The sequence below is a fragment of the Momordica charantia genome (genome assembly GCF_013281855.1).
Source record: "Momordica charantia cultivar OHB3-1 chromosome 9 unlocalized genomic scaffold, Mcharantia_2.0 BLBB01000009.1, whole genome shotgun sequence".
In the NCBI taxonomy this organism is placed as follows: Eukaryota; Viridiplantae; Streptophyta; class Magnoliopsida; order Cucurbitales; family Cucurbitaceae; genus Momordica; species Momordica charantia.
Window position 1 is genome coordinate 19,878,590 of NW_028275167.1, and position 26,861 is coordinate 19,905,450.

At 41.9% G+C, this 26,861-nt stretch overlaps 2 protein-coding genes, 1 long non-coding RNA gene and 2 pseudogenes across 3 annotated transcripts; 4 read left to right on the top strand and 1 right to left on the bottom strand.

Annotated features, from left to right (window-relative positions):
* Positions 1 to 12,762: 12,762 nt before the first annotated feature.
* LOC148209162 (uncharacterized) lies at positions 12,763 to 13,873 on the bottom strand. Its single transcript, XR_015787429.1, has 2 exons — positions 13,768 to 13,873; positions 12,763 to 13,053 (listed from the first exon to the last, which is right to left on the bottom strand). It is a non-coding gene; the product is annotated as an uncharacterized LOC148209162 (long non-coding RNA).
* Positions 13,874 to 19,627: 5,754 nt separating this feature from the next.
* Positions 19,628 to 21,142, top strand: LOC148209163 (uncharacterized; annotated as a pseudogene).
* A 57-nt stretch (positions 21,143 to 21,199) lies between these two features.
* Positions 21,200 to 24,679, top strand: LOC148209164 (uncharacterized; annotated as a pseudogene).
* A 108-nt stretch (positions 24,680 to 24,787) lies between these two features.
* Positions 24,788 to 25,930, top strand: LOC148209165 (uncharacterized). Its single transcript, XM_088117433.1, has one exon. It carries the CDS (start codon positions 24,788 to 24,790, stop codon positions 25,928 to 25,930), a length of 1,143 nt encoding a protein of 380 aa, XP_087973559.1.
* A 12-nt stretch (positions 25,931 to 25,942) lies between these two features.
* Positions 25,943 to 26,431, top strand: LOC148209166 (uncharacterized). The gene has a single exon (XM_088117434.1). It carries the CDS (start codon positions 25,943 to 25,945, stop codon positions 26,429 to 26,431), a length of 489 nt encoding a protein of 162 aa, XP_087973560.1.
* Positions 26,432 to 26,861: the final 430 nt, after the last annotated feature.

A 26,861-nucleotide genomic window follows, 5' to 3' on the forward strand; every position in this document is an offset into this window, starting at 1 on the left:
CTTTCAAGTTTTGCAGAGCAAATATTAAAACCATTTCGTGAAATGAACACTTCATTTAATGAAAAAGAAATATAATAACATTGTTCTAGTAGACAATTAATTGAAATTACATTCCTCTTTATTTTCGGAACTACATACACATTATCTAATAATATAGATGTATTCTTATAGGAAAACAACTTTAGGTCTCCCAGTGCGACTGTTGAGACGACGTCTCCCGTTCCGACCTTGAGAATCATCTCCCCAGTATCAAGATGCTTCCAGGAACTAATTCTCTAAAAAGAAGAACAAACATGGTTAGTTGCCCCTGAATCCAGTATCCAAACATAGTAATCATTCTCCACTAAACAAGTTTCCAAAACAAGTAAATCATATTTACCTTCGTTGGCTTTCTTCTTCTCGGCCAGGTATTTCGGGCAATTTCCTTTCCAATGTCCGTCCACGTTGCAGTGGAAACATTTTCCTTGAATCTTTGTCTGTTTGGAAGGCAGAGTTAGTGTATCCTGTAAGGATCAACTCCTTAGAGCCATACACGAGCTTGTAGTCTCTCGTTCTACTAAGATACTTAAGGATTCCCTTCACAGCAGTCTAGTGATCATACACGGTATATCCACCTATATATCGAAAATCTACAGTATATATGTACACTGTATATCAAATATATACACTGTATATTAAATACATACTATATATATGTTATATACTATTTCAATAACATGACATAACCTCAGATGTTAGTTTATTGGATTTGGGTTAATGCAATTCTAAGAGAAACATCAATAACAACTTTATTGAATAAACATTTGTTTTATGTTTACAAACCACGAGTTTAGGGCATAAAACCCAACAAGGTTAGCGTCAAACATTATTGGAAAGTTCTTGTTCGCATCGACAAGGGGTGTTGCTATATATCTTAGCATTAGAATCGTAAATGGGGTTGCTAGAGTTTGCACCATCCGTAGGTTATTGCCGACAAGTTCGTGGGTCGCTAGATAACTCTTTAGATCTTGGGTGTCAAGCTTCTATTGCAATGATACTGCAGATCTATGTGTCAAAGTTTGTCATGCCTGTAGGTGTTTCTACTGCTGCAGACCGCTGCTCATGACGGACTAGATCTCGTCGTAGGGTCACTGGAGATCTCGTTGTAAGATCATTTGGGATCTTGTTGTAGGATCATTGGAGATCTCATTGCTCGTTGCTGTTCAAGGACGTGCCGGTGCAAGTTTCTATCGTAGGTTGCCGACGCTTGCTCTCGTTGGAGGAGGGAGGAAAGGAGTGGAGACTGGTTTTAGTGGGAGAGAAAGAGAGAGATTAGGGTTTGATGGCGTGAATAGGAGAAAAAGAAAGGGGTATGTGGGTTTTGAGAGAAAGATTTGAAATGGAGACCTCCATTCTCATTTTTTTATTTTTTCTTTTATTGTTTATTAAATATATATATTTGAATGGGTAAGTTGGTAATTTTCTTATGGATTTCTTCATAAACACACCATTTTTAGACCAAGGTGAAAATTCTCAAAAGTTAACCTATTTTTTAAATTAAAATCTCTAAATGGACTAGTTGTATATTTGACCCTTTAATTTAACACTAACTTGTTTGGTTTTAAAAACTATTGCTTCTACAAGGCATCCCACTGTTTGAAATATTTATATGAAGTTTGTTTATGCAAGGATGTGCACAACAGCGTATTTCAGATTGCAGCTCGAACTCGGCCTGCAGACCGACCTGAACACTTGAGCAGACCTGCACAAAAAGGTAAGCACTCCGACGATCAAGTCAGTATAGGTCGGATTCCCAGTTTAGTTCGAGGCTCGCAATCATCGTACCTGATCGTGGAGTGAAGTCCTCTACTTATGGGTGGTAGTCCCGCTAATCTCGCAATGGTTACACTCGGTAATCTCGGGATTGTCGGTTACGCCCGGTAATCTCGGGATCGACGATTATACCCGATAATCACGCCGCTGACAGTAATTCGCATCTGCCCCCACCGAGCTTCCCGGTAGGTCGGACCTCTGCCAGGTTCACCTCGGCCCTCATACTTAGCATCTATCAATGCTAGTAGTGGTGATCTCGGCCGTCCGAGCTGGGCATGACTCATGAGTCATCTTGGAGCACCAATAGGGGTCCTCCACGTGTCCAGGGTATTCTCTTCCCCAAACATTGGCCCCCTCTCTGTCTGGTCCGATCTCGACCTGGCAGAGAAGTTCATTCGATTTGCTTTGGACGCGTGGCGACTTCCTATTCGTGGGAAAATATAACCGTCGCGGAAGATTTATCGTCGGAATATTCAAATATTCCGACGCTTCGGATCTTAGAGAGGATCCTAGCCGCTCGTTGATTACACGTGTACGGTGGGGAAATTCTTACGACGGGCTATAAATGCCCCCAATCCTTCAGGTCATACCTTACGTTCCCTGAATTCTTGGAGTTCGATCTGAAGGCAGCTCGAACCCTTGGTAGGTCGGTCTCTTCCCTCACTTTCTCTTTCGAACGTAGTTGCCATGTCGTCCTCTTTTAGCAGCAGCTTAGGATCCGATGAGGACTTAGCTCGTAGGTTAGAGTCCGAGCTCGAGAAGATAGAAAACTTTAGATTCTCCGATGACGGGGAGGATAGTGACGCCTCGGGTTTGGAATACCCTTCTAGGATACCTGAGCACTACCTCGGATCCCTTCGTAGGGGGTTCGCTATCCCTGAGAACATCCTCCTCAGGCTTCCGGAGGAGGGGGAGAGAGCTGACAATCCTCCAGAGGGATGGGTCACTCTCTACTTCAAAATGTTTTAGTACGGCCTCAGACTTCTCCTTCACCCTTTTGTCCAAGAATTTCTCTTCCGGACTGGGTTGGCTCCGGCTCAAGTGGCCCCCATGGGTGGGGTGTCATTTTCGCTTTGGCCATCCTTTTTTGGCTACGAGCTCGGGATAGTGAGGAGGCCGAGCTGTTGGACGTAGACCAGCTCCTCGCGTGCTTCGAAGCGAAAAGGATAGCTAAGAAGCCTGGTCGGTTCTATATGTGTGCAAGGAAAGGCGCATGCGGTATAGTTAGAGGGCCGACCTTCATCAAGGGATGTGTGGGGAAGTGGTTCTACGCTTCTGGGGAATGGCTCGTAAAGGACGAGTCAGGTCGTTCCTTCTTCGACGTCCCCACTAGGTTTGGGAACCTAGGTACGAAGTAGTTCTGGCTTTTTGTATTTTTGTTTTGTCATTCAGGTCTAACTCGGATTTTGTCTCCGTGCAATTTCGATCCGACCATTCCCCGAGCTTACGCAAGCCTCCTTCGACACGTTGAAATATTACAAGGAGCGTTTTCCGAGGGGTAGGAAGGTCGGAACCCTGGTGACCGACGAGCTGCTGCTTGAGTCCGGGCTGCTCGATTACAACCCTGCAGTTCGTCCCATCGAATCCTCAAGGCCGAACTCTGAACTTGGTATGCCGAGCTTGCCTCCCCCTTTTTCCTCTAACCTTGTGATGACCCCTGTTTTTATTTTGCAGCCATGGTTTGCGGATTTGCAAGCAGCGTGAAGCGCAAGTCCAAGGGCCAAGCCCATGCTCTTGAGGCCGCCCAGAGTTCGAAACCTACCACCCCTGCCGTGGCAGGGCCTGCCTCGGAAGATCCAGCCCCAGTGATCGAGCTGGAGTATTCTGGGGGTCCCTCGAGGGAGAAGCGCCCCAGGGATCAGACCGAGGCGGTGGACGCCCTGCCTTTGGGCGAGGAGGTGAGGGAGGAAGACCCTCTGAAGCGAAGAAGGAAGAAAAAGAAGGCGATCTCCCCCTCGGAGGTCGGAGCTTGCGGGGTCTTGCCTGCAAGTTTCGCAGATCGGGTGGACGATCCTGCGGCCAGGATGGGCGGGACGTCCGACGTGACGGCACGTTTCAGAGTTCAGCCGTCGAGTGCTGGGGTGAGAGACTAGGTGTCCCGCATTTCGGCTGCAAGTTTTGACCGCTGCTTAAAGAGGGCATCCAAATTTGTGAGCGACCCAGGGTCGGTTCTGCAGAGAACCATCGACTACGCCGCTGAGGTAAGACTGGTGTCCATTTTGGCTCAATTTACCTAACAGGTAGCTCGGTCTAACTTTCTTCTTTGTACCTTTTCTCAGGCGTTTGTTGCTTCCATTCAATCGGCTCTGGCCGTAAAGGCCGAGCTGGATGGGAGGGAAGTTCTGGCAACGGGGGAGAAAGAGGAGTTCTCTGCTGCCTTGGAGGCTGCTTCCTCCACCATGAAGGATGAGCTGCTGAAGGCTCACTCTGAGGTGGAGATTTTGAAGGCCGAGGTGGAGTCCCAGGCCGAGCTGCTGAAGAAGGAAGAGGACAGGCGCAAGGCCCAACTCCAAGCTGCCTACGCTATCACCAGGGGCTTGGAGAAGGAGAAGTTCCAACTCCTGAAGGAGAAGGACGACATGCTCCAGGCGCTTGAAGCGAAGGATAAGGAGCTGGAGCATGCGACTGCCGAGCTGGAGACGGCGAAGGAGCGCCTCAGCAACGGAGTCCTACTGGAGGAATCGTTTAGGCAGCATCCTGACTTCGATGGATTTGCCAAGGACTTCTCTGACGCGGGCTTCAAGTTCCTCATGAAGGGCATTGCTTCCGACATGCCTGACCTTCAGATCGATCTCAGCGGTCTGAAAAGGAGGTATGCCGAGAAGTGGGCGTCTGGGCCTGGCGGCACCCTGGCCCCCAAACGTTGGTGGATCGGTATGTCAGAGATCTGGACTCTGACTACTCCGATCTCGAGGAGGACCAGGTCGGCGCCGCACAGGAGGGCACTCCTCAGGCGGACTCTTAGGCGATCATCCTTCATGAGGCTTTTCTCTGTCTCTCTTCTCTTCCTTTTTTGTTTGTAAGTGTCAGGGCAGAGCTGCAAGGTCTATAAGCCTTGGCTCTGCTCTCCATTCAATAAAGAGGCTCCCATTTGTTTCTACTTTGTTATTGGCAACATCTTTTGCTTTTTCTTTGAACTGTCACCTCGCACCCCTCACTTTTGAGGTCGCGCCTTTAATTAAAATAATTTGAAAGTTTGAATTTGAATCTATGTCTAGCATTCAATGCGTTGCACCAACTCTGGATTTTTTAACATCGCACCTCGTACCCTTAGGCTTCGGAGGATTGAATTTGAACCAACTTCTGGAATGCGACCGTGTGGGAGTCCGTGGCCCCCATTTAATTTCTGGTCGAACTCAGAATCGTGAAATTAAATCACCACATTTATTCCGATCATAATTCTGTTGAAACAGTGTTTACAGATCCGTTAAAAACCCTGCCGGCATTTCAAGGATAATAACGCTTCAGGTGCTCCGCGTTCCACGGGTGCGCGAGGACGTCTCCTTGTAGATCGGCCAATACGTACGTCCCAGGTCGGATTATGCCCTTGACCTCAAACGGGCCCTCCCAAGCCGGATCAAGGGCACCCACATGCGTTTGGACCCTCCTTAAGACCAGATGTCCGACCTGAAAGGCCCGAGGTCGAACACCGGCATTGTAATGTCTGGCCATTCTGCCCTGATATTCCGCCAGGCGTAGCTAGGCCATTGCTCTTCTTTCTTCCAACAAGTCGAGGTTGAGGAGCAGCTCTTCCTCGTTTGTCGTAGGTTCGTAATGCTCTACTCTGTCAGATGGCATGCCGATCTCAACCGGGACTACAGCTTCGGAGCCGAAGGCCAGGGAAAACGGGGTCTCACCCGTCGACTCTCGTTTGGTGGTCCGGTACGACCATAGAACCTCTGGTAGCTCCTCGGCCCACCTGCCTTTCTTGGAGTCCAGTCTAAGTTTGATGCCTCGCTTGATGATCTTGTTGACTGCCTCCACCTGCCCATTTGCTTGCGGATGTGCGGGGGACGAGCTAAGATGACTTATGCCGAGTTTGCTGCAAAAGTCTTTAAACTTGGCGTTGTCAAACTGCTTCCCATTGTCTGTCACGATGGCCTGCGGTATACCAAAGCGACATATGATATTCGCCCATACGAAGGACGTAACTCTGGATTCCGTTATGTGGGAGAGCGCCTCGGCCTCGGCCCACTTGGTAAAGTAATCCACAGCAACCACAGCGAACTTGGTCTGGCCCTTGCCCAAAGGGAAAGGACCAATGATATCTACTCCCCACTGCGCGAATGGCCACGGGGCCGAGATGGGGGTGAGCAGCTCGGGAGGTTGGTGGATTATGGTTCCGTAGCGTTGGCAATTGTCGTAAGTTCTAACGAACTTCTTGGCGTCCTGGCTGAGGGTCGGCCAATAGTATCCTTGTCGGATCACTTTGGCTGACAGCGACCGGGCGCCTGAGTGATTGCCGCACACTCCTTCTTGGATCTATCTGAGGACGTACAGGCCCTCTTCAGGGGTTAGGCATCTCAACAGAGGCAGGGAAAAGCCACGTCGGTACAATGCCCCATCTCGGACCACGAACCGAGCTGCCCGCCTTGCCAACTTTATGCGCTCCTTGGGGTCTTGTGGTGAGTTGCCCCTAATGAAGTCCGCGATCGGGTCCATCCATGAGGATTCTGGAGCGCCGATCTCCATCAGATCTGGCTCTAAGATCGAGGGATTATCCAAGATCTCGACGGGGACCGACCTGGCCAGGTCGGTCTCGTACGCCGATGCTAACTTGGCCAAGGCGTCAGCATTAGAATTTTCTGCTCGCGAAATTCGGCTTACGTCGTAAGTTCGAAACTGGGCGAGGTACGATCTGACCTTGCCCAAATACTTCCCCATTCGGGTGTCTTTGGCTTGGTACTCGTCCTTGATCTGGCTCACAACCAGCTGGGAGTCACTAAAGACCTTAACACAAGAGGCCCTCAATGGTCTAGCGATTCGCAGGCCGGCAATAAATGCTTTATACTCAGCCTCGTTGTTAGAAGTCCGGAAGCCGAACCGCAAGGCATACTCAAATCGCTCGCCCCCTGGTCCGAGCAAGAGGACCCCGGCTCCGCACCCCTTCTCATTGGAGGATCCGTCGACATAGACTGTCCAAGGTAGGTCGGACTCGCTCAGCTCGGAAGGTGGTGTGAGCTCGGCTATGAAATCTGTCGCTGCTTGTCCTTTCAACGCAGTTCTGGGTTCGAACTGGATGTCGTAGTCACTTAGCTCTATTGCCCACTTCATTAGGCGTCCAGAAGCTTCCGGCGTATGGGCTTGGAAGTATGGTCTAAGCCGTCGGGCCGAGGTGACCAAAGCGAGAGCCAACTTCTCCATCTGAGGGTATCTAGTCTCGGCTTCGGTCATAGCCTTGCTTGTGTAGTAGACCGGGTTTTGCCGCGCTTCCTCTTGCCTGATTAGGGCCGAGCTGACGGCACTTTCAGACACTGCTAAGTACAACTGGAGCTTGTCCCCCAGCATGGGCTTGGCGAGCAAATGTGCCGAACAGAGGTAGCTCTTCAATTGCTGAAACGCTTGCTCGCACTCCGCTGTCCATTCAAACGACCCTTTCTTTCGTAGGATTTTGAAGAAAGGAAGGCACTTATCTGTCGATCTTGAGACAAACCGGCTCAGGGCCGCAATCCTGCCATTGAGACACTGAAGCTGCTTCAGCGTCTTCGGTGCCTCCATCTCGGTCACGGCTTTAATCTTTTCGGGGTTGGCCTCGATTCCCCGGTTGTTCACCATGAAGTCGAGGAATTTTCCCGAAGAGACTCCAAAGGCAAACTTAGCGGGGTTGAGCTTCATTTGATATGCCCTCAGAACCTCGAAGGCTTCGGTCAGATCGGAGAGGTGCGACTTAGACTGCTTGCTCTTGACAAGCATGTCGTCCACATACACTTCCATATTCCGGCCGATCTGCTTGGCGAACATTTTGTTCACCATTGTCTGGTAGGTCGCTCCTGCGTTCTTTAACCCGAAGGGCATGACCTTGTAGCAGTACAGACCTTGGTCTGTTATGAAAGCGGTATGACCTTCATCTGGGACATGCATCTTGATTTGGTTGTACCCAGAGTAGGCGTCCATGAAGGTGAGCAGTTCGTGCCCGGCTGTGGCGTCCACGAGCTGATCAATCCTCGGCAGTGGGAAGCAATCTTTCGGGCATGCCTTATTTAAGTTCGTAAAATCTACGCACATTCTCCACTTGCCGTTAGATTTTTTAACTAATACAACATTGGAGAGCCACTCGGGATACGAAATTTCTCTTATGTATTCAGCTTTCAAAAGTTTGCTAACTTCCTCAACAATTACATCACTCATCTCCTTGTTTATAGGTGTTCTATTTTGTTTCACAGGTCGGAATGATGGATCTATGCTGAGGCGATGCTTCATAATTCGCGGGTCAATACCAGGCATGTCCTCGTGGGACCACGCAAAGACGTCCGAGTTGGATCTGAGGAAGTGGATTAGCTCCTCTCTGTCAGTGGCCCCCAGCTTGGTTCCTATGCTTACCTGCTTCTCGGGACTAAGCAGAGGAACAAGCTCGAGCTCCTCAGTGGGTGCGGCAAACTCCTTCCTCGGCAGGTCGGCCTCGAACTCGAGCGTCCCATCCCTACCAGCGAGAGTTTCGAGGGCGCAGACCGATGAGCCTTTGAGTGCGGAGGCATAACACTCCCTCGAAGCGGTCTGTTCTCCTCGGACCGTGCCCACGCCATTGGGGGTGGGATACTTCAAAACTTGATGCAGTGTTGAGGGAATGGCCCGAAATGAGTGGATGATGGGTCTCCCAAAGATGGCGTTATAAGCCGATCTACCGTCAATTACCACGAACTCGGCCATTTGAGTGACCCGAGTTCGGTCCTGCCCCAGTGTGACGGGCAAGTCGATGCAACCCTCTGGGATGACCGATTCTCCAGAGAACCCAACCAGCGGTGTCGGGCTTTTCTTCAATTGCGACCTCGTCCATCCCAAGGCGAGGTAGGTCGGTAAGGACAGGATGTTAGCGGATGCGCCCCCGTCTACCAGCACTCTTCTGACCACCACATGATCAATCAAGGGAGCAATCATAAGTGCATCATTGTGGGGCAGGTGGACCTCCTCCAAGTCTGCACCGTCGAAGGTGATTGGGCAGGTCGGCCCCTGTTCCCTGATGATGCAAGGCTGCACGGGCTAACTCCTTTCTTTTATGTCCGGACTGACCCCCGCTTGGCCCTCCAAAAATGGTATTGATGACCGCAGGTCGGTCAGTGCGCCGGGGCGGCATCCTTGAACGCTTTCGCTCTTCCTTTTTCTCTGTCGAGCTGGTCCTGGGCTTTCCCACAAATTTCTTGAAGTAGCCATCTTGAATTAGATCCTCAATTTGGTGCTTCAACTCCCAGCAGTCTGACGTGTTATGGCCGTGCTCCCGATGGAAGCGACAATACTTGTCCTTGCTGCGCCTCTCCGGAGCTCCCCGAAGCTTCTCAGGACGCTTGAGTAGTTTTTCCATTCCAGATTCCTCGATGTTTGTTAGGATCTCCGAAATTGGAATCGTGGTCGGGGTGAAGCGTTCGTAAGGTCGGCTCCTGGTAGGTTCGCTCTCCGCCCTTCGATACTCAGCTCGGCCGCTGAAAAAGGATCCCTTAGCCTTGGACTTGGGATCTGCCCTTTCTACATCTTTTCCACTTCTGCCCCGGTCGATCTTTCGTTCCGGTCGGCCGGTTTTGGTTCGGAGGAGCTCCTGTCCATCGATGACTTTCTTCGCCTTCTGAAGCACCTCGGCGAAGGTGGCCGGGGCCTCCTCTCCAAGTTTCACCGTGAGGGCTTCGTCGGCTAGACCGGTGAGGAAATAGCACATGGCCGAGTCATCGGAGCAGTGTGCGACCTTCAACTGCTCCTCCTGGAATCTGGTGACATATTCCCGCAGCGTTTCACCCTCCTTCTGCCTGATAGTGGCGAGATGGGTCGCTGTCTTTTTGTCATAGTGCCGAGAAGAGAACTGGGCGAGGAACTCCTTTCTCAGCTGAGAGTAGGTCGAGATCGACCTGGCTGGCAGTCTCCAATACCACAATCGCGCGCTGCCAGTAAGCGCGTTCTGAAAGGCGCGGCATTTGATTGCGTCTGATGCCGCTTGGAAGTCCATGAGGCCTTCAAAGACCTCAACATAGTCCTTGGGGTCCTTCGTCCCATCATAAGGCTTCACGGTAGGAGCTTTGAACTTCGGAGGGATTGGTGCTTCCAAAACGTCCGAGGTGAAGGGCGATTCTCCCAAGTCGCCATCGTTCAGTGAATCGTCTTTCTGCTCACATTTGGCCTTTAAGGCCTCCACCTGAGCATCAAGCTTGACCCTCAGCTGGTCGAACTCCTCCCTTGTGATTATCCCTGCGGGATTGTGAGAGGATTCAGCCTGCTGGTTGGAGCTCTTGTGTGAGCGGGATGGTGACTGCCCTTTTCGGAGAGACGAGCCTCTCTTTCTGTTGAGATGCTCACGGAGGTCTCCCTCTGGCGAGTGTACCCCTCGCTCTCGTTGTCTTCGGGACGTTCCTCCTCGGCTGGGCCGAGGTGGGAACCCCTTTGCTCGCGTACGTCCACGCGCGTTACTCGATTTTCAGATCGGGACCCTGCGTCTGCAGCTAGCATCATTTCGTTATACATTTCCTCCATGGAGCGCATTTGTGTGCGCATTGCCTCTATCTCTCTCTGGAGTGCGTCAAAGTTCTCGCTTGTTGGAGCCGGGACTGGGCCCCGGGCGCCCTTCTTAGAGGTCCCACCTCGGCCACGGGTGGCCTTGGACGTCCTCGGGTGCGCAGGCGGTAGGGCAGGCGCGATGATCCGCGCCGACCTGCAGAGGGGTGCTGTGGCTAGGCCGTCGTGACCTTGCCCCTCTACCGCTGCTGCTCCGACCTCCCTCTGGTGGGCATCGCTGGCAGCAAGGGTCCTTCGGTCCGCCGTATTGGTCGAGTTTGTGGGTTGAACCATCTTCGTTCGCGCAATGGTTTAAAAAGATTGAGATGACTTAGATTGTCGATTCCCACAGACGGCGCCAAATGTTTATGCAAGGATGTGCACAACAGCGTATTTCAGATTGCAGCTCGAACTCGGCCTGCGGACCGACCTGAACACTTGAGCGGACCTGCACAAAAAGGTGAGCACTCCGACGATCAAGTCAATATAGGTCGGATTCCCAGTTTAGTTCGAGGCTCGCAATCATCGTACCTGATTGTGGAGTGAAGTCCTCTACTTATGGGTGGTAGTCCCGCTAATCTCGCAACGGTTATACTCGGTAATCTCGGGATTGTCGGTTATGCCCGGTAATCTCGGGACCGACGATTATGCCCGATAATCACGCCGCTGACAGTAATTCGCATCGGCCCCCACCGAGCTTCCCGGTAGGTCGGACCTCGGCCAGGTTCACCTCGGCCCTCATACTTAGCATCTATCAACGCTAGTAGTGGTGATCTCGTCTGAGCTGGACATGATTCATGAGTCATCTTGGAGCACCAATAGGGGTCCTCCACGTGTCCAGGGTATTCTCTTCCCCAAACAAAGTTACATGTTCACAACTTCATATGATATATCTTTTATTTTTCTGATGAACTATGTGCGTACTTTAAAGTACACTATTTATGATAAGAATGTACCAATTGCAAAATAAATTTGGATATCTAACTACATCCGGTTCAAGCATTACATGTGTTGCATTATATGTGTTTTTCAATCTTTGTCGATCAGCCTAGTTATTCGATTTTACTTGTCATGTGTGTAGCATATATGAAGTTGATAATTGTGAAGCAAATATCTTATAATATTTTTTTTGTTTTAATTTTTTATTTCTTTTTAATATTAGATTTAGCTACTTTTGAATTTTGAAATAATTATATAAGCTTTGTTAGACATTTTTAGATAAGCTTCATTAAAATTACTCATATATATTGTAACATGCCATATTTAATTATGTGATAACATGAGTATAACTCGACATGTCAAGATATTAATTACATTTTTAATGATAAGAGGTTCAAATCTCATAGCTTCTGGTTGAACTAAAAATAAATAAATAGATACATAACATAAGTAATTTAATCAAGATATGTCGTATGAAAGGCATACTGATGTCACATGACTATTTGATATAAAAAGACAAAACAAATTATTCAGAGTATTCAATTGTAAATTAGAAGATCTATTGATATTCTAATAGCTAGCCCATTGAACGGCTGACACGTTATCATGACCAAGTTTTAACAAATCCATTAATTACAATTTTCTCAATAGACAATTTTTATTGGGATACTACTAAAGGTATCACGTTCATATGCACACTCACTTTAAAATAGAAGTATCTGTTTTTAAGGGTCAATTGCCCATATAAAAAGCAAATCTAGCACAAATTAAAAAGATTACCAAATATATGACACAATTTTAATTAAAAAATTAAGGTGATCAATATAGATCAACCTTGCATGAATCTATTAGTGATCAAGCGTGGTATGAAAAACCTATCATTGATAGATATATCAATAATAGACATATGATAGACCTTATCTTTAATTGATATCGATAGATGTCTCTCATTAATAGACACCGATATACATCTATCCTAAATAATTTTGCCATATTTCAAAAAACTTAGTCTAGGTGCCATATTCAACTATTTTAGCCTATTACGATTCTCCTTTATTTCAATATCTCATTTTGCCAAATGAGCACGATGAGTTTTGACACATTTGAATAATGCTTATCACATATTAAGACCTTCTTAGCTTCATGGGTACACAATTCTAGTCCAACCATTATGATAGTTTATTGTCGTGAAAATTCATTGTTGTATTTATTGTTAGTTACGACAAAAAATAAAAAATTAGGTCCCATTCCAAATAGGACAGAGAGAGAGAGCCTCCATTTATGAAGAGAATAACTTCAAATGCATGGGATCCAAAAATGTTTAATAAGAATAAAGTCATCCAACTCTTTTATTGATGGAAATATGGGGAATTATGACATCACCATACGATCAGTTGAATGAAAAGAAAAGCAGAACTTGGTTTCAAGCACAGTCATAGGTGCAATAGCAAGCATAGTTAAAGGGCATTGGAGGAAGCGGAACACATTCAGATGATGAATTAGGGTGCTTCGCTTGACACTTTTGGTTACATTCTTTTGGTATGCAGCTATAATCATACAACTTCTCTTCACATTGTGTTGCATGAACTACTTTAGGCACCATCAATGCAGCTGCAAAAAAAATTGCAATATTATTTCAATTTAGGTTAATATAGGGCTTTTTCTCACAAAATTTCAAGTTTTACAACATTGCTAAACCAATAAATTAGTTGAGAAAATTAAGATAAAAACTTTGCCTTACACGACTCTTGGAACTCATTTCGATTAACTTATGTATAGTTAAGTAGATAAGATATCTATTATCTTCCTTAAGGTTGAAGATTCAATATCACACCTCATATTTGGAAAAAAAACAAAAAATTATGATTTTCAAAACATAATTCAAGGATTTAATAATTTTTTAAAAAAAGGATTTAATAATTTTGAGGGGCAGATTCAAACCTCTCACTTTTAGAGAGGTAAGAAATGTGACTAATTGAATTATGCTTACATGAATAAAATTCTTTTTAATATTAAGATATTACTTGTCAATTAAATCACTCCATAATCATTCCACTAAAAAAACATTTTGTCATTCAATTTAAATGGTACTATTAAATAGAAGTTTGATTTAATAATTTAAAATATCAATAAGGGGAAACATCTGAAAATTTTAAAGTATTAATATGAAAACTATAATTTACCGACCTAATAACATATTTAGTAAAAAACATGCATATAAACTACACCATAATATAGAGTCATGGTTCGAAAATTTTTAAAAATTTATATTATCCATATCTAATAACTTTGAAGACCAAACATAGAGATATCTTAAAAACAAACCTGAAAAAAGAATGACAACAAGGAAAAAGAGGGAGCAAGAAAACTTAGCCATCTCTCACAAAATTCAATGCAGTAAATTTATCAGTCTGATTAAAAGATTGTTGGATGATCGGTAATCGAAGAACATATATTATTTATATACAGATATATCATTTACAAATATGGCAGCCACAATAATTGATTAATGATCTTATTTGGAAAGTAGGCCACTTAAGGTAACTTCCACATTTACTTCCATTATTAGTTTTGTGAGTCCATATTATTAAGAATATTTAATTCAACTGATGAATTGAATATAATTTTTTTTACCATAAACACGATACAAGCATAGATTAGCGATTCTACTTTCTCTCTTGAGTTTGAAAGTTCAAATCATTGTTTTGACATTTGTTGCACTAAAAAAAATATATTTTGCACCATATATATATTTATATACATGTACATACATATATATATACATCTACATACATATATATATATACATATACATACATATACATACATATATATATATTTATTTATTTATTTGTAGTACTCTTAAATTTTTTAAATTTTAGCAGTCATTTACTATTCAATTTGACGATCATATTGTTGATATATAAAAAGTGATTAATTCAATAATTTTTTAAATTTTATTTTGATATCTTAAAAGATGGTGAATTAATTATTTAAAATTAGTTGTAAATATTATAAAAAAATTTTAATGATAATAAATAGTATAGGTACTGTTCGTCGAAGTATAATTAAGATAAAGAATGAAGAGAATATAAAAAATTTCACAATCTCGTGAAAAAAAAAACATATTTAGATCTCATAGAAATTGATTCAGGATTTTATATTAATATTATACAATAACCATCTTTTTCTTTTTAACAAATAATTTTTTTTCCCAAAAAATAGAGAAAGGAAAAAATATAATCGCGCTCAGATGCAACAAGAATTTTCGTATGAGGATCAAACGACTTTGATCGACCCATGATCACGAACCCGGGTCTGTACTGTGGTAGGGTACTATTCTACCATTAGACCACTGGTGCAAGATAGTGTTGTTTTAATTTATATATTGATAAAGTTTTGTTATTTTTCATATTTTAATTCAATATGTTTTTTTTCTTTTTTCATTTTCTTTTGATCGGTCTCTTTTTTCATTTTGAAATTTTGGATCTCTTAAAAAGCACTATTAAATATATAGTATAATAGAACATAATTAATCTTAAAAGTTGAAGGTTCTCCTTCGTACTAAAAAAAACGAATAATAATTATAATAAATTACATAAACATTATTGCAACAAATATTAAAAAGTTGATACCAGCAAAGGCGAGTTTATAGAACATATTTTGGAGGCCAACGACTTTATTTATTTTATAATTATGTTTATCAAATACTAGTTTATTTTATTTTACACTTCAATTTTCATGAGGCATTCCAAATTCACTATTAATTAATAGAGTATAGTCATATTTAGCAAAACACATTTGTAATTACATATTCATGACAAGAAGTAAGATCAAGAGAGGATAATTGCGAATATAAACTTTCACAAAAATACATACTTGTAATCACACAACTATACATGTCCTTGGGCGAATCTAAGAAGGGACCAAAAGGCACGTGACTCTGAATTTTTAACTAAACATTATTTAGCATGCGTCTGAATAAAAACTAATATTTGTTGTCTATTGGCGTGCCCCTACTCTCACGTCCCTAGTTCTAATCCCAATTTGCCTTGTTTTTTAGTTTTGTTCCCTTTTTTTTACCCATCCCTAGTTCAAATCCGAATTTGCCTTTTTTTTTTCGTTTTGTTTCTTTTTTTTTACCCGTCCCTAGTTCAAATCTGAATTTGCCTTTTTTTTTGTCTTAACCTACCTCTTGTCTTTTCTTGATAAAATATGTCTTAACCTTACCTCTGTGTCTTTTCTTATCAATTTTTTTTTTTACAAAATTATGTCCAATTTTTTTTAAAATGTTTTTATTGGACAAAATATGTCTAATTCTTTTCATTTAAAACAATAATTTAAATTTTTTTTTACCAAATATATCTAATTAAATTTATATTGTGGAATTATTTCTTTTAATAAAGTTAGGTTCATAACCCTAAACTTAGATAATTGTTATAATTTTTTATCTTTCTATTAAGTTTATTCTAATTCGTCCCATTAATTTAAAAAATCCACAAAAACTTACCAATTTAATAAAAATAAAAATTCTCAGATTAAGTTGGATTAATGCACAATATAAACGGTTAAATAACTCTGCAAAAGCTTACAAATTTATAACAACTCTAATGTCGATTTTGTCTAAATCCTATCAATTATTTTCATACTAATTATGTATTTTTTTTATTAATTTGACACATGAGATTATTTTTTCCAAAAAATTTTCAAATGAAAATCTGTCGAATGATAAATTGTGTGACATTTTTAAATTCAAGATGAAAATTACAACATTGTCCAATTGTATGGTGCAAAAATTGATACACATCGTCAAATTCTAGTATAAAATTGATTTTTCCATTATATTTATATACATTTGTGCCCCTCCTGACATATAATCCTGGATCCGACACTGTACAGGTCTAACAAATAAATATGGTTTTACTCTTCAAAGAACCATGTAACATGAAAAAGAGAGAAAATATGAAATAGTAAAATTTAAAAGAACTTAAACATCATATCAACACATCTCAAAATCCTACCCTCATTATTCTTATATATATTAATTATAAATTTGATCCTCGGACTTTTTAGAATGGTGTTTAATAGGTTCCCAAAATTTAAGAACTATCTAAAAAGTCCCTTATTAATTGTATAATGTTGTACCTAACAAGTCTCTGAACTTAAAAAAGTACTTCGTGGGAATCCATGAGATGAATATCTGGATTCACACGTTTGTTTTATAGGAATGTAAGATACTTGACATTTTAAGGATACAAAGGAGACATCGAAGATGTTTATTCGACGCCCTTTTGAAACACAAGTTTCACAAATTTCTATGCTGAGGACATCTTCTCATTAGATTTTTGTCTTTCATTCTTTTGTTCATATATTTTATTTCATCAAATTTTTATTTTTATTTTTAATTTTAGAATTAAGATAAATTAATATACTCATTCACTAATAAACAACTCTATATGCAATTAAGTATGTTTATATATTACATTTACATCTAAAATAAACTTTAATTCAATTGTATAACATCTCCATTTATTCGACTTTGTTTTTTAATAATGTAAAAAAGAAAATAAAAATAAGGTACGTTTGATAATATTTCCAAAAGTAGGGTAGACACGATTTAGCATCAGTAAACTCGTGTTCAATGGACGCGAGTCTTGTGTGATGTGGCTCCAACTGTGCAGTTGGAGCCACACGGGCAGTAAAAAATCATGTACATTGTACACGATTTCATTGAATTTGTGTGCAATGCACACGATTTTAGGAACTCGTGTGCAAATTGCATTAGGTCCCCACCCCCTTTCCTTTTCGACCCCACTGTACTTAAATCTAACTTTTCAAATTTCTTTTCTCTCACCCAATTTGCCTCCGTCTCTCCCCCCGCAGCCGCCGGTCTCGCCACCCGTCACTTCTGGTATTGCACTCCTTTTCTTTTTTTTTCTTCTCAATATTATTGCTTGCTGTTTTTTTTTTCTCTTTTGTAATATAGTATATTATTTCTATTTGTTTTCTTTTTTTGTAATCTTTTGCATGAGTAGTGTTTCATTTGAACATATTTGATTTTTTAATATTATTTTGTAGACTTAAATATTGAGTGATTTGCAAGTTGGTGATATATATATATATTTTGTAATATGGTGTATTATTGGTGTTTGATTTTTGGAACGTGTTAAATTGTTTGGACTATTTTGGTATGACTTTTTTTTAAGTTATATTTTTTATCACTGTTTTGTACTATTAATGTTATTTATTGGTTGTACAAAAAGTTGACTATTTTTTAATTTATTTGGATTTGTGGATTTTGTTTGTTTGTAGTGTGCTAAGTAGTATTTTTATTCATTTTTAGTGGATGATTTTGATAATTATCATTTTTTTGTACTATTAATTTTTAATTATTTTTGTACAGTTCTAGGTTAGAGATTTATTCTCATAAATCAAGTTGACCAAATATGTCATTATCTAGGGATTGGTAATTGAACCTAGAAATGGTGGAGATACTGATATAGAAGTAGAAGTTGATGAGTTGTTTGGAACGAAATTATGCATGAATACCCCAATAAACAACCCTCCTCCATGTCCAAACAAAGAAATACCTTCAGATATATTCACACAAATAGATTTTGAGACAATTTATTCTATATGTTACTTTAGTGAAAGTACAGGGACCAAACGTGCTTTTTAACCACTTTTTTTTTTCTCAATTTTTATGTTGTTGGAGATGAAAATGGAGAATAACTTTAAATGCATGAGATCCAAGAATGGTTAATAAGAATAAAGTCATCCAACTCTTTTATTGATGGAAATATGGGGAATTATGACATCACCATACGATCAGCTCAATGAAAAGAAAAGCAGAACTTGGTTTCAAGCACAGTCATAGGTGCAATAACAGGCGTAGTTAAAGGGCATTGGAGGGAGCGTAACACATTCAGATGATGAATTATGATGCTTTTCTTGACACTTTTGGTTACATTCTTTTGGTATGCAGCTATAATCATACAACTCCTCTTCACATTGTGTTGCATGAGCTACTTCAGGCACCATCAATGCACCTGAAAAAAAATTGTTAAACCAATAAAGTTGAGAAAATTAAGATAAAAACCTCGCTTACACGACTCATGGAACCCAGTTCGGTTAATTTGTGTATAGTTAAGTAGATATTATATCTATTATCATTATCTTCCTTAAGGTTGAAGATTCAATCCAACCCCTTGTTGACGGACAAATTTCAACTAATCACTAAATGCCATGTCACAATTTTAAATTATATTTAAGACCAATCATAAAATTACACGTGTCCTAATTAATTTAAATTGTGTCCTAAATCAATGGATGAAATAATGCCACGTGTCTCTCCTATGGCCGTCCGATGAAATCGATTAATCGGACCAAACCCATAAGGAGATTGGACTCAAGCCCCTGGCCCATATGTGACCCACCAAGTCTCTATAAATAGAGAGAGTCACATCCCATTGAGGGGAGAGTGGAGGCATTCAGAGGATTGAGAAGAATTGCAGACTCAGAGTTTTCAGCATCCGGTGTCAAGCGAAGAATCTAGAGCCTAACTTGAAGACTTGAAGATTAAATTGTCACTCCGCCAAGCAACCGATTGAAGAATTCCTCTCAAGACTTGAAGATCTCACAAGCTGCACTTCAAGTAAAGGAACTCTTCACGAGCTACAAGCCAAAGACTTCACAAGCCACAAGCTGAAGAATTCGCAAGCCGAAGATTTCATCAAACATCCAATTTCACAGCCGAAGATCGTAAAGATTCTTCAATACGCTCGAGACTGAAAGTGACAACCTCCTTGATTCGAGAACAAGTTCATTAACCCTCGAAGTGAGCTTACGTCAGAGAGAATTAATCAGAGGATCATACAGTAGAGTTGTAACACTTATACATAAATACAAATACAAGTTCATTAAGTCGAGTTTCACTTATTGAATTTCTCGTCGAACAAATTGGCACGCCCAGTGGGACCTCTCTACCTCTCATCTTTTTTCTCTCAACCAAGAAGCGATGACATTCAAGGAAGCTTCATCCAAGATTGATGTTTCAAGCGACTCTTACTTGGGCCCAATTACTCGCAACCGAGCCAAAGAAATGATGGATGCCCTGTTCAACTCCAGCTCGGAGAGTGAATTCGCTCATTCCTCTGCACATCACAAGGGGACATCTACTCCGAACGTCATGTACTCTGTCATGATGGCTGATGCATCCACCATGGAAGAAAAAATGGCGGATATGGAGAAGAGACTCTACATGCTGATGAAGATGGTTGAGGAAAAGGATTACAAGATCGCTTCCCTCATGAACAAGATCGAAGCTCAAGACGTTGCTGAATCCAGCCAGAATCTTGCTGCAAAAGTCAGTGAGAAAAAAAAGAACACCGTGCAAGAAGAACAACAAGAACATTCTGTCTCAATTGCTTCACTGTCCGTCCAACAGCTCTAAGATATGATCACAAATTCGATCAGAGCTCAGTATGGCGGACCGACTCAAAATTCCCTCATGTACTCCAAGGCGTACACCAAGAGACTTGACAATATGAGATTGCCAATAGGATATCAGCCTCCTAAGTTCCAACAATTTGATGGAAAGGGTAATCCAAAGCAACATATTGCTCATTTCGTCGAAACGTGTGAAAATGCTGGCACTAGAGGAGATCTACTGGTCAAGCAGTTCGTCAGGACGCTGAAAGGCAATGCCTTTGATTGGTACACAGATTTGGAGCCTGAATCCATCAGCAACTGGGAGCAACTGGAAAGAGAATTCCTAAATCGCTTTTACAGCACAAGACGAACTGTTAGCATGATGGAGCTAACCAGCACTAAGCAACGGAAAGATGAACCTGTTGTCGACTACATCAATAGGTGGAGAGCTCTGAGCCTCGACTGCAAAGACCGATTGACTAAAGTGTCTGCAGTAGAAATGTGCACTCAGGGCATGCATTGGGGACTCCTCTACATTCTCCAGGGAATAAAACCCCGAAGTTTTGAAGAACTAGCAACTCGTGCCCACGACATGGAACTAAGTATCGATAGCCGAGGGAACAAAGATCATCTGGTCCCAGACCTCAAGAAGGAGAAGAAGGAAGTAAAGAACTCTGATAAAATTGCTAAGAGTTCTAAGAAAGAATTCATGGTCGTCAACACGACTCCGTTTAAGTTTTCTACGAAAGGAAGAAACTTCAACGACAAAAAGGATGGAAGACAAATGGCTGGAAACGAGAAGCGGCGTCCAACTTTGAAGGAGAGACAGGAAAAAGTCTATCCTTTTCCCGATTCAGATATTCCAGATATGTCAAAGCAGCTACTGGAGAAACGGCTAATTGAACTTCCCGAATGCAAACGTCCGGAAGAGATGGGAAGAACCAATGATCCCAATTACTGCAAGTACCATCGGGTCATTAGTCATCCAGTGGAAAAATGTTTTGTCTTGAAAGAGTTGATCCTAAAGTTAGCTCAAGAGAGGAAGATCGAGCTTGACCTCGATGAGGTAGCTTAAACAAACCATGTTGCAGTAAACTCTAATGGTTATGCAGTCCACAACCAAGAAGTAAAGTTGATCCAATTTGGGACTCTAGAGCCTGTAGCAATTTGGTGGCAACACGCGATACCAAGAATCACTTTTCAAGACGAGACCAAGCTTAATGTCAATGAAGAAGAAGGATGGACTCTCGTGACTCGCCGAAAGAAGTAGAAACAACGACTCATTCAGAAAGAGTCTCGCATGTTTCGAAACTACAAAAGAAAGAACATGCCAAAAAAGAAGAAGGGAAAGAAAGATATGAGAAAACTTCGGCCTGTCAAGGAGGAGAGAAAGGATATTCTCCAACCTCGCCAGCAGGTGACATTGGAAGAATTCTTCCCAAAGAACTTCCTTCATAACGAACAAGAAGAAGGTTATGAAATTGTCACGTGTCACGCTACACATGTGATAGAAGGTGATAACTCCGTGCTAGAGGCACCTGAAGGAGTAGTGGAACAAGAGGATCTCCTAGTTCATCTCATGAATGACTTGCTAGCACTCCCGCAAACGGCTAAAGATACTCTCGTTGAAGCACTGAAAGATGCTAGCACTCCCAAATCCTCCATAAACACATGTGCCCCATGTTGTATGTCTATCGCCTTTACAGATGAAGATTTGTTGTTAGGGTCTAAACTCCATAATAGGCTTTTATTTGTCTCGGCCTACATTCGTGAGCAGAAAGTTAGCCGGATTCTTATCGATGATGGTTCGGCTGTCAACATAATCCCTAAATCAACCATGAAGCAATTAGGCATTTTAATGGAAGAGCTCACGAAAAGCAGATTGGTAATCCAAGGTTTTAATCAAGGTGGACAACGAGCGATTGGCATGATTAGGCTGGAGTTGATCATTGCAGACCTTAAAGCCACTACCATCTTCCACATCATAGACTCCAAGACTACTTACAAATTATTGTTAGGACGTCCTTGGATTCATGAAAATGGGGTGATAACTTCGACGTTGCATCAATGCTTCAAATTCTATCAAGATGGAGTTAGAAAATTTGAGGCTGACACTAATCCATTCTCGGAAGCAGAATCACACTACGCAGATGCAAAGTTTTATACGAGTAATGATCAAATAGAAAAAAAACGTGCCAATAGATACTTCTTTAACCGAGAACAACAAGGACAACTCTAGCTCGAGACAGCCAACGATCAAGACAGAAGAGCTGGCAAAAGAAGTTCATGCTGTCAAGGGCATCGCAAATGAAGCATCTACTAGTTCTCTAAAAACGGAAGCTTTTAAGAAAGAAGCCTCACAGAATTCTACCATCTTGCGGTATGTCCCTCTATCTCGACGAAAAAAGGGTGAATCGCCATTCATGGAATACTCAAATAATATGAAGTCTGACGACGTAGAAATGTTGAAGGATAATTTCACACTGCCTCTTACTAAGATATCAAGTCAAGAGATTAAGAAGTCCGAAGATCTAAGTATGAAGCAGTTTCTTCCCGTGAAGCGAACGAAGGATGGCTTCGATCCCAAAGCATACAAGCTTCTGGAAAAAGCAGGCTATGACTTCACAACTCACACTGAGTTCAAAAGCTTGAGGATTTTCGATGACAAGCGAGAACTTTCTACAACACAGAAGAAGCTTTTGAAGTCAGGCTACAATATACCTACATCAAAGGCTGGAATTGGTTACAAACCGTCAGAACCAGTGTATATAGTGAAAAAAGGAAAAGAAAAAGTGGAGAATAGCAATCACATCACGGTTGAAGAGATCGATGACTCCAAGGAAAAGAAACATTCCATTAGTCAAAGAATTTCAGTCTTCAATCGCATTGAGGTTCCAACTGTTCGTATCTCGGTACACCAAAGGTTGAACATGAGGTCAATGAAAATAGAAAGCCAACGTCTAGAACATATTCCTACACGACCTTCGACATTTCAAAGACTGAGTGTGTCGACATCAAAAATGAAAGATCAATCGTCAAGATCCGTTTTTGACCGCCTCGAAAGAGTAGAAAATCAACGTGAGCCTAAGTCAGAGTCCTTGGAAACAAGCCAACTCGATGTAATGAAGAATAATAACGGACTTCATAGTTCTGTCCCTTCACGAATGAAAAGAAAGCTTTTTGTTCTTATAAACACAGAAGGTCCATTAAGAGTGAAACGACAGTTAATCCTTTTAACCAATCCAGCCGAGGAAGATCAAGAGCATGGAGAAAACGATGTTAGTTGTTGCCACATCTCCTTTGACGAAATGTTAGACGATGAAATATTAGAGGAGGACGTTGAAGAGGCACCATCATCACTAGAGGACGGCAGTCAATCAACTGTTGATGAACTTAAAGAAGTGAACCTCGGTACAGTAGAACAGCCACGTCCGACGTTCATAAGTGCTTCACTTTCCAGCGAGGAATGAGTTTGCTCTCCACATATAAAGACATATTTGCTTGGTCTTACAAAGAAATGCCAGGACTTGACCCGAAGATAGCAGTCCATCACCTTGCAATCAAGCAAGGGTACCGTCCAGTAAAGCAAGCACAACGACAATTTCGGCCAGAACTTATACCTCAAATCGAAAATGAAGTCAACAAATTAATAGAGGCAGATTTCATCCGTGAAGTGAAATATCCAACATGGATAGCCAATATCGTTCCGGTGAAAAAGAAGAACGGCCAACTTCGTGTATGCGTCGATTTTCATGATCTGAACAATGCATGTCCTAAAGATGACTTTCTCTTACCCATCACTAATATTATGGTTGATGCTACTACAGGACATGAAGCTTTATCTTTCATGGACGGATCGTCGAGATACAATCAAATTCGGATGGCTCTCGAGGACGAAGAAATGACTGCATTTCGAACTCCAAAAGGGATATACTGTTATAAAGTAATGCCTTTTGGATTAAAGAATGCCGGAGCAACCTACCAACGTGCTATGCAAAAGATTTTTGATGACATGCTCCATAAACATGTCGAGTGCTATGTTGATGATCTTGTAGTTAAGTCGAAAAAACGCGAAGATCATCTGCAGGACTTGAGAATAGTCTTTGAGCGCCTAAGGAAATATCAGTTGAAAATGAATCCTCTCAAATGCGCTTTTGGTGTGACATCAGGGAAGTTTCTTGGCTTTATAGTACGGCATCAAGGAATTGAGATTGACCAATCCAAGATTGATGCCATCCAAAAAATGCCAGAGCCACGAAACTTACGTGAGTTGAGAAGTCTTCAAGGACGTTTGGCCTATATAAGAAGATTCATCTCAAATTTAGCTGGTCGATGTCAACCCTTTCAATGGCTAATGAGGAAAGATGTGACCTTTGAGTGGGATCAGGCATGTCAAAATGCTTTTGATAGCATAAAAAAATATTTGCTTAGCCCACCTGTCTTGGCGGCCCCTACAGCCGGAAAACCTTTAGTGTTGTATATTACTGCACAAGAAAAATCACTCGGAGCATTACTCGCACAAGAAAGAGAGAAAGGTAAAGAATTTGCTCTCTACTACCTGAGTAGGACTTTGAATAGGGCAGAACTAAGTTATTCACCCATCGAGAAGATGTGTCTGTCACTCTTCTTTGCCATCGATAAGTTGAGGCATTACATGCAAGCCTTCACAATACACTTGGTGGCAAAAGCTGACCCAATCAAATATGTTTTATCTAGGCCAATTGTCTCAGGACGACTGGCTAAATGGGCAATCTTACTCCAACAGTACGACATTGTCTATGTTCCACAAAAGGCAGTAAAGGGATAGGCCGTTGCAGATTTCTTAGCAGATCATCCAGTTCCAACAGATTGGAAATTATCTGAAAGCTTGCCTGACGAGGAGATCTTCTATATTGAAATTACTGAGCCTTGGACAATGTATTTCGATGGTGCAGCTCGAAGAAGTGGTGCGGGGGCAGGTATAATCTTCATCTCGCCAGAGAAGCATATGTTGCCATACAGTTTCACTTTTGGCGAGTTGTGTTCAAATAATGTCGCTGAATACCAAGCACTCATTATCGGTTTCCAGATAGGCTTAGAAATTGGCGTGACATATATGCAAATTTATGGAGACTCGAAACTGATAATTAATCAATTGTTGCTTGAGTATGAGGTGAAACATGAAAGCCTAATACCTTACTTCAATTATGCCAGACAGTTGTTGGGAAATTTTGAAACTGTGACAATGGAGCACGTCCCAAGAGCTGAAAACAAGAAGGCCGATGCTTTGGCAAATCTGGCTACAGCTTTAACAATTTTGGAGGATGAAGTTGTAAATATTCCACTTTGCCAAAGATGGATCGTACCACCAACTGAAAGTGAGAGTGAAGAAGTGAATGCAATATTCGTCTATGTGATTGAAGAAGAAGATTGGCGGCAGTCAATTATAGACTATCTCCAACATGGAAAACTCCCTACAGATAATCGACATAGAACAGAAGTACGAAGGAGAGCAGCTCGTTTCATTTATTACAAAGAAACTCTCTATCGCCGTTCGTATGAAGGTCTTTTCCTTCGATGCTTAGGAAAAGAAGAGTCGATAAAAGCTTTAGAAGAAGCCCACTCGAGCGTATGCGGGGCTCACCAATCTGGACCAAAGCTTCATTTCCAATTGAAAAGGATGGGCTACTATTGGCCTACAACGGTCCAAGACTCGATGCAATATGCAAAGAAATGTGAGGCTTGTCAATTTCATGTCAACTTCATACATCAGTCTCCGGAGCCACTCCATCCAACTATAGCTTCATGGCCCTTTGAAGCTTGGGGACTCGATCTTGTTGGTCCTATAACTCCCAGATCATCAGTGGGACATTCTTACATTCTCACAGGAACAGAATATTTCTCAAGATGGGCTGAGGTTGTTGCACTAAAAGAAGCTAAGAAAGAAAATGTAGCTGATTTTATTCGCACCCATCTCATCTACCGTTATGGCATCCCGCATCGCATTGCCACAGATAATGGAAAACAGTTTTCCAACAGCCTAATAGAAAAATTATGTGAGAAATTTGGCTTCAAGTAGTATAATTCATCCATGTACAATGCTGCGGCAAATGGGTTGGCAGAAGCGTTTAACAAAACGCTATGTAATTTATTGAAGAAAGTGGTCTCCAAGTCCAAGCGACACTGGCAGGAAAGAATTGGTGAAGCATTATGGGCGTATCGAACTACCTATCGCACTCCGACTGGTGCTATGCCTTATTCTCTTGTATATGGAGTAGAAGCCGTGCTCCCTCTAGAAAGAGAAATTCCATCTCTACGAATGGCGGTACAAGAAGGACTAACAGTGGAGGATAATGCTCAGCTTCGTCTTCAAGAGTTGGAAGCATTGGATGAAAGAAGATTCGATGCCCAACAAGCGCTAGAATGTTATCGGCCCGCATGTCCAACGTTTTCAACAAAAAGGTATGACCTCGATCATTTCAAGTTGGTGAGCTCGTACTTGCAGTGCGAAGACCAATCATTACAACTCGACATACAGGGAATAAGTTCACTCCAAAATGGGATGGACCCTATGTTATAAAAGAAGTCTACACGAACGGAGCATACAAGATCGTGGATCAAGACGGCCTCAGAATTGGCCCAATCAACAGAAAATTCCTAAAGAAATACTATGCTTAAATTGTAACCGCTCCTTATCGCAAGAGCCTAAATTGCATGATACTCCTAGCCCACGTGAGTTTAAAAGGTGAATGGCAAAAAAAAAAAAAATTGTAAATGAACTACGTTATGACTTGATCCTTTTTTTTTATAGAAAAAAAAGGTACGTAGGCAGCTTAGAGGAAACTTTAAGTTCAGTCCAAGAAAAAAAATGATGCAATTTATTATCATCTTGGTCATGAAAATATTTCTTCTTCGTAAAAAAAATAACAAAAAAAAAATAACGCCAAATGAGTAAGTAAACTGAGTCCATACATGTAATAATAATAAAAGAGCGAGAATGCAAAAGAAAT